Below are 8,082 nucleotides of genomic sequence, written 5' to 3'. Positions count from 1 at the left end.
GCTATAGTCCAGTTGAAGTTTATTTGGTTTACACCAAGGAAAGTATAACAGCTAATGCTGGGATGAGCTGAATTTTGGGCTGGAATAATAAGAGGGTTTAGACGAATTCAACATTCCTCTCCCATCTTCCAACGGTCAGTAGCCAAACACACTCAGAACCACAACTCAAATTTGCCATCATAAATTTTATTCCCGATGCGGGAGACAGATTCCTTCCATCCCAAAATGAATCACCTCCTGCCCTGATGAGATCTAGGGAGGGTCTCTGCTGCCCACGGAAAGGAGGGGGGGAAGGGCTGGCAGTTCCCTGGCCTATGGATCTAGTTTCCTGTTCTCAACAGAGGACAGTTGCCCCCCACTATTATTTTTTTTCACCTGTTCATTCTTCAAAAAAAACAAACAAAAGCCATGACAAAACAACACAGCACCCGACTGTCTAGGGGAGGGTCCTGGCTGGGCCAGGAGGGCAGAGGGCCGCGGGACTGTCACTGTTTCTGCTGCAGGGCCTCCTTCCTTGCTGCATCTTGTAGTAACTGTGTGTCAACCTCATCTGCTGGCAACTGAACATACCGGACCACGGAGCCCCGGATGAAGCAGTTCTTCACCGACAACTAAATGAAAAGAAAATGTGAAAACAACCTTACAAAGCTTGGACTCTAAGGGAAGTTCCCTCAGCACCATCATCTCCAAGAACTCACCATGTGGGGGTATTTCTCAGGGTCGGTGACACTGATATCCGTTAATTTGATGTTGAGATACTAAGAAAAGAAATGAAACACAGTGAGTCCTGGGAACAGGACACAATAAGGAGCCTGAAGCTGCTCCCTGGGGGCCAGAGCGAGCACGGGTGAGGCGTTGGCCTTGCATGCAGCCAGCCACGGTCCGATCCCTGACATCGTATATGGTGCCCTCACATGGCTAGGAGTGATCCCTGAGTACAGAGCCTGGGCAAGCTCCTGAGTACTGCTGGCTGTGGCCCCCACCCTGCCCCTGAAATGAAGCTCTTCTTCCTGTCCTTCCCCAAGATCAGGCCCTGGACCTTTGTTGTATCTCACCTGATCCACAGAATGGAGTGTTCCACAGATGCTGTCAGGGTCAAAAGGAAGGAGAACATTAGTTTACATCAAAGTCAACAAAGATTTCAGAGACAAGAACCTGGGTGAGGGAAACCTTAAAAATGAAGTTAAGGGGCCAGAGCAATAGAACAGCAGCAGTTGGGTGCTGGCCAACCCAGGTTCAATTCTGGGTATCCCATATGGTCCCCAAGCCCACCAGGAGTAATTCCTGAGTGCTGAGCCAGTAGTTACCCCTAAGCACTGCTGGGTGTGCCTCCCCCCATCCCCTCAAGAAAGTTAGAAGTTGGTAATACAAAGCTGTGGAATTGAAAAGACGGTACTTGCAGTGTATTAACTTTTTTTGACCGGGGGTGGGGGTGGGGGGCTGGCACGGAAGGCTATTTACATGTTGCGGTGCTCAGGGGTCACTCCTGGTAGACTCGGGACAATATGGGATTCCAGAGACTGAGCCTGGGTCAGTCGCATGCAAGGCAAGTATACTACAGCTCATGCCCAAGTGATGTTACTTTAGATCTCACACCTCTCCCTCAGGTTTTAGCCACTTCTCACAGGCAAAGGCAACTGCCCTACTACTAAGACACACCTCAGCTCCCCCCACATTAAAAAAAAAAATTGGGTCTTTATACACAGCAGTGCCCAGCAGTGCTCAGGAGTTACTCCTGGCCCTGCACTCAGGAATCACTCTGGGTGAGATTGGGGACCCATAGGGACACTGGAGATTGAGCCTAGGTTGATTGTGTACAAGGCAGGTGCTCTACCCACTGTACTATTGCTCTGAACCCTAAAATACTTTTTTTTTTTTTTGCATTTTGGGTCACACCTGATGATGCACAGGGTTACTCCTGGCTCTGCACTCAGGAATTACTCCTGGTAGTGCTTGGGGAAGTGCTCTGGACCATGCGGGATGCTGGGAATCAAACCGGGTTCGGCTGCATGCGAGGCAAATGCCCTACCCACTCTGCTATCGCTCAAGCCCCCAAACGCTAAAATACTCTTAACTGCTACCACTGAACAGATGCTATGTGCTACACCTAGATTCTGAGCAGTCTTTGTAAATTTGGGGGTGGGGGAGGACTAGTTTTGGGCTACAGCCAGTGATGCTCTGATGCTGCTCCAGGCTTGGTGCTTGGGGAAACAAGTGTCAGGGATCAAACGCGGGGCCCTGCAACAAGGCATGCACAGCAGGTCTTTTGAGTCACATCCCAAACTGTCATCTTTATAAAACTACACCAAGGGAAACAAAAACCCTGTTATATAAGTTGCCACGTTTGGCACAGAGAAGAAAGGTATTCAGTCCAGGTCTGTCTGAGCACTAGAATCCTCAGCTATTTTCAAATATTTATTGCTTTGCAGCCAGAGCCCCATTTGTTAAGTACTTAACAATGCTCTTTGTTTTGGGGTGCTGTGAAATGAACCTGGGCCTCACACCTGGGAGGCAAATACTCTATGGCTAAGCCATATCCCTGGCCTGCTAGCATTGTGCTTTTATTTCTGTATATTTTGGGGCCACACCCAACTAATGCTCAGGGGCTATTCCCAGGAGGTTGTGAGGGACCGTACGGTGCCTGGGAGATTTAGGAAATATGGCGAGAAGGAGACCAATGCATTCAAGGAACACAGAAACCAGAGAGATAATATAACAGGTAGGGAGCTTGCCACGCATATGGCCAACGCGAGTTCTAGCCCCATTACCACGTACGGTTCTTTAACCCTGCCAGGAGACACCCGAGTACAGCTGGGAATGAGTCTGAAACACTGATGTGTGTGACATAAAAACCAAAAACTGTACATTTAAAGGAATTTTTCTTGAAATGATCACACACGTACAAAAATAAATAGATGAGGATTTTTTAGAGCAGCATATTAATATTCTTAATATTAAGGGTATTAAAAACTGGAAATGGGCTGGAGCAATAGTACAGCAGGTAGGGTACTTGCTTTGCACACAGCTGACCTGGGTTTCCATATCCCATATAGTCCCCAGAGTGACACCTGGAGTGATTCCTGAGTATAGAGCTAGGAGTAACCCCTGAGCACTGCTGGGTGGGCTGAAAAAACAAAACTAAACAAAATAACTGAAAATAGCCTGGTGTTCTAACTGCAAGGTCTTGGTTAAATTTGTTCTAATCATATAACAGAAATGCCACTGAGGTGCTGGATAGTATAGGGTTAAGGAGCTTGTCTTGCGCCCACCTGGAGCCCAGTTCAATCTCCTACACCATGTACAGTCCTCTGAGCAACTATAGGAATGACTCCTGAGCACTGAGCAAGAAACAAGCCCTGACCACTGCCAAGTATGGCCCACAAACAAAACAAAAATAAAGAAATGCCAGACTTTAAGAATGTCAAATAGGGCTAGAGAGATAGTAAAGTGAGTAGGGTGCTTGCCTTGCAGGCAGACAACCAGGGTCTGATCCCCAGCATCCCATATGGTTGCCGGAGCACTACTAGGACTGATTCCTGAATGCAAAGTCAGGAGTTAAACCCTGAGCATTGCCAGTTGGGGCCAAAAAACAAACAAGAATGTTAATAGGGCCAGAGCAGGTAGGGTGCTTGCTTTGAATATGCGTGACCTGAATTAAATCTCCAGCACCCCATGTGTTCCCCCAACCCTTATTAGGAGTGATATCTCAGCACAGAGCCAGGAGTAAACCCTGAGCATGTCTGGATGTAGCAAAAAAAGGGCTGAAACAATAGTTCAACTGGCTGAATATATGTGGAAGGCCTGGTTTCATTCTCCTGCACCACTGAGAGAGACCCCCAAGCACAGAACCAGGAGTAGCCTCTGATGAGCCCTGTGGGTTAGGCCCAAGAACAACAAAACCCAAAACACCAAAAAGTGAAACACTCACTTTACTTGCATGGAAAATATCTACAACATACTATTAAGTGATCTGTTTCACAATTGCATTGGTAAAATGGCTTGGTTTTGCAGGAAGAAATCTGAGCATCACACGTGAAGCATGAGTTTTGCCCCTGACCCAATTAATATTTGTTTTGGGGGGGTCCACATCTGGCAATGCTCAAGGGTGTACTCCTGGCTCTGTGTTCAGAGATCAGTCCTAGAGGTGATCACAGGACCATATACAGTGCCAGGGACTGCATTGGGGTCAGCCTTGTACAAGCCAAGTGCTTTAATCCCTGGTACAGTACCTCTCTGCTACTTCACAACTTTTTTTTTTCTTTTTTATTAAAATTTTTTTTTTTTCTTGAGGGGATGCACACTAGGCAATGCTCAGGGATTACTGCTAGCTCTACACTCAGGAATCACTGAGTGGTGCTCAGGGACCCCTGGCAGTGCTCAGGGGACTGGATGGAATGGGATGCCGGTGATGGAACCCAGGTCAGCTATGTGCAAAGTAAGAACCTTACCTGCTGTACTCTTTCTCTGGTCCCTCTATTTTTGTTTTTGGATCACACGTGGTAGTGCTCAGGGGTCACTCCTGACTGCATTCCTGGCAAGCTGGGGACCATATAGGATACCAGGACTAGAACCTGGATCAGCTGCATGAAAGGCAAGCACCCTACCAACTGAACTATCTTTACAGCCCGACAGTTTTTTTTTGGGGGGGGGTGTCACACCCGGCAATGCACAGGGGTTACTCCTGACTCATGCACTCAGGAATTACTCCTGGCGGTGCTCAGGGGATCATATGGGATGCTTGGGAATCGAACCCGGATTGGCCGCATGCAAGGCAAACACCTCTACCCACTGTGCTATTGCTCCAGCCCCCAATTTTTTTTTTTTTAAGAGTCAGACAGAACTGGATTTTAGTTCCAGCGTGTTATTGACTAGCTGTGTAGACATGAACAATTTTTGTTAAATTGTTGAGGAGGTATGGGCATACTTCAGTGGTAGAGTATTTGCCGTGCAAATGTGAAGTCCTGGGTTTGGTATTATAAATAGATGCTGAAGCCATGTACGCTGGAAGTGCTAAGGGGATAGAATAACACAGTGCTGGGGATGGAACTCAGAGCCACATGTATACGAGACATGTACTCTACCACTTGACCCACATCCCTGCAATGCTGAGCAATTTGCTTTCTTTTGAAAAATAGTCTTATTGCAGGTGAGAAAACTAATTTTAAGAATGTCGGATTCCCCACAGAGAGAGGAATATGGGACTGGAGGTCTCTGATGTCACAAGAGTCGATGCAGCCGAAGGACCACTGGCTGAATATCATCAGAGTGACCCTGGGCTTCTGGGCACTGCTTGAGAGTGCCCCCTTACCGAAAAAAATGTAAATTAATTTCCTGAAGGTGAACAACGGGCAACCCCAGGATGGAGTGTCCACTGAGCATTATCTTCAGCTTCAGGTTCTTCTTGTGTAAAACAGCAACACTCCTATCAAATGTAATGATGTGAGATCAAATTGTTAATACAAAGTATTTCAAGCAGCAGCCATAGGAGGTTCTCCTTGCAACTTTTTCTTCAGCACAGATATATTAAATGCTGCATTAAGCCCAAGCTGGCCAGCTAGGTAAGCAATGGCGAGATCCTGGTGCTGAGTGCTGGGGATGCTGGTGGTGCAGCAGTAGAGCACTTGTCTTGTACGTGAGGCCAAGTCTGATCACCAGCAGCATACAGAAAAATAAATAATTATAATCCTTGGCCTGTAAGAAGTGTAGACCTAATAGAAAACTCACTTATATGAAATCACAATAGGCCCAGAATGACAGTACTGCAGGTAGGGGGCTTGCCTATCTTGCATACTGCCGAACTGATTTGGATTCCCAGCACTATTGATGGTTCCCAGTGCCCCACCAGGATCCTGGAGCACAGAGCCATGTGTGCCCCCAAAACAAAAAAAGAAATCACAAATCACAAAGAAGTCCCTACTAGAAAGAAAATATTCTGACAATAAAGAAAATAAAGAAAAAAACACGATCTCTCCAAGAATACGGTATTCTATCCAAGTCATAAAGATTAGAAAGTTTGACACAAGGGGACAGGTGAAGTAAAAGCAAGGCAGAGGAGCTGCATTGGTATTATCTTTACACTTTCTTTAAAAGGGAGGACATATGATTTAAGTAGTATTCCAGAACATCTTTCAGTATTAGTGTTTCTCATTTTTATGTGACGGGTGTATAGTGGGGAAGTAGCTTAGTTAAATTAATATATTCCCCATTGGTGATTATTTCCTTGCAGTTTGGGCTATTACAAATAAAACCACAAACATCTTTGTGTACAAATGTGGTTAAAGGTGCATATAATTTTCTAAAATTTCATTTTGTTTTAAAAATGTGTGTGTGTAGATGGCTGTTTCTGCCCTCTTTGGTCCTTAATAATCTTTATTGGGGCTGGAGCAATAGCACAGCAGGTAGTGTGTTTGCCTTGCATGCGGCCGACCCGGGTTCGATTCCCAGCATCCCATATGGTCCCGGGAGCACCGCCAGGAGTGACTCCTGAGTGCAGGGCCAAAAGAAACCCCTGAGCATCGCTGGGTGTGACCCAACCCAAAAAGAAAAATAAATAAAAACTTTATCGATGGGGTTGAAGCAATATTGCAACAGGTAGGTACTCGCCTTGTATCCCACGGACTCTGGTTCTATCCCTGGCACCCCATATGGTCCCCCAAGCTCGCTAGGTATGATCCCTGGGCAAAGAGCCAGGAGTAAATCCTGAGCACCAACAGGTGAGGTCCCAAACCAAATAAACAAAAAATAACAGTAATATTTAGCCACTTCCTGGTATTGTTCTTCAGCACAGGAATCAACTTCCAGCTAATCTGTGAACTCGGGGGCACAGATGTTACTTCTCTCCTCCACTTCGCTCAGCCCCCAAATGCTTGTCCAATTCAAGTGTTTCCAAGGCTCTGGGCTGTCCTTCGCAGCAGGCTCGTTTCCATGGGCACCTACCTCAGGTCATTCTTGAGTTCCACCACCACGTCCTTGCCCACAAGGGACTTGAAAAAGGAATAGAAGAGCTAAAGGGCAAAAAAGGGGGAAAAACCATCATGTGGGAAGGGACACGCCGGGAAGGAAGGCCGCCCCCACTACCATCATTAGCCAAGAATGGTACAGGGCTCATTTCAAAGCCATCTGGGAGCTAAGAGTCGGTGACAGGGGCTGCACTTTCCTGGATCCCCGAAAAGAAAACCCAGAGGGGCCGGGCCGCAGCAGCCCAGTAGCAGCAGTCCAGCAGGCACACCGAGGCTTGGTTCGGGCCCCTGCACTCAAAGGGGCTCCGCCCGCAGCCCTGGACAGCGCGCGCTCCCCGCCTCCGGGGTCCCTGTGAGCAGCAGAACGTTCCCCCACCCGACCTCGTAGACCTCCTACAGGGTCTAGCGGTCCCCAACCGACTCGCTCAGAGACTTTTTCCTCTTAAAGCAAAGTCCCATTTGCTTTCCTCAAAACACCTGGGGCGCAGGAACGAGGATGGAGGGAAAATGCCAACCTCCCAACTCCAGCCCCAGGAACAAAGCCGCGACCCCCGGGGCCGCCCCCAACCGTCCAAACCGCCAGGACTCAGGCCCCGGGACGCCACGGGACGCACCATGGTGCTTGCGCGGGAGTGCTGGCCAGGCCGGTCAGAACCGGGCCGGGGTCCGCGCGCCGGACGCCGGGCGGGATCCGGAGCACGAGCCCGCGTGCGGGGCGAGGCGGAGTCGCGCAGCCGCAGAGGGAAGAGCTGAGCGCGCGGGGCGGGGGGCGGAGCCGCGCGGGGCGGGGCCGGGGCGGGCACCCCGGGGGCGGGGCTTCTGCTCTTCCGTTTCCTCCGCGGGCCCGGGCTCCCACCGCGCAGGCGCCGCCCAGGGTCGTTCGCGGCTTTTCAGCCGTAGCTGCCTTAGTGGTTTTACCGTTTTCAGGGGCGGGAGGCGGTTTTTCGAAAACTTTTATTATTTTAACCCCAATGGAGTTTTGTTCTTTTCTTGTGACTGTGCAGACCCACAGCATGATTGCTCACACCCTACCGAGATTTCCCATTAAAAGCTGTTGGAGGGGCTGGAGTGATAGCACAGCGGGTAGGGCGTTTGCTTTGCACGCGGCCAACCCAGCATCCCA

The 8,082-nt window shown here is 48.9% G+C and overlaps 1 protein-coding gene across 1 annotated transcript; it reads right to left on the bottom strand.

Annotated features, from left to right (window-relative positions):
• Positions 1-165: 165 nt before the first annotated feature.
• LSM2 (LSM2 homolog, U6 small nuclear RNA and mRNA degradation associated) lies at positions 166-7,690 on the bottom strand. The gene is made up of 5 exons (XM_056127762.1): positions 7,574-7,690; positions 6,937-7,004; positions 1,056-1,086; positions 699-758; positions 166-611 (listed from the first exon to the last, which is right to left on the bottom strand). The coding sequence occupies exons 1-5, from the start codon at positions 7,574-7,576 to the stop codon at positions 486-488; spliced, it is 288 nt and encodes a 95-aa protein (XP_055983737.1). The 5' UTR covers positions 7,577-7,690; the 3' UTR covers positions 166-485.
• Between the last annotated feature and the right edge of the window lie 392 nt (positions 7,691-8,082).

Source organism: Sorex fumeus, unplaced genomic scaffold, assembly GCF_029834395.1.
Source record: "Sorex fumeus unplaced genomic scaffold, SorFum_2.1 ptg000063l, whole genome shotgun sequence".
NCBI classification, from domain to species: Eukaryota; Metazoa; Chordata; class Mammalia; order Eulipotyphla; family Soricidae; genus Sorex; species Sorex fumeus.
This window is presented reverse-complemented; position numbering and strand designations above follow the sequence as displayed.

Bases quoted from the DNA above. Each gene is read 5' to 3' on its own strand.
- LSM2 (XM_056127762.1), bottom strand. The intron at 1,087-6,936 runs GTAGGTGCCCAT...TGACCCTGACAG, and splicing joins GAACTCAAGAATGACCTGAG to CATCTGTGGAACACTCCATT. The intron at 612-698 runs GTGAGTTCTTGG...CTTTTCATTTAG, and splicing joins CTGAGAAATACCCCCACATG to TTGTCGGTGAAGAACTGCTT.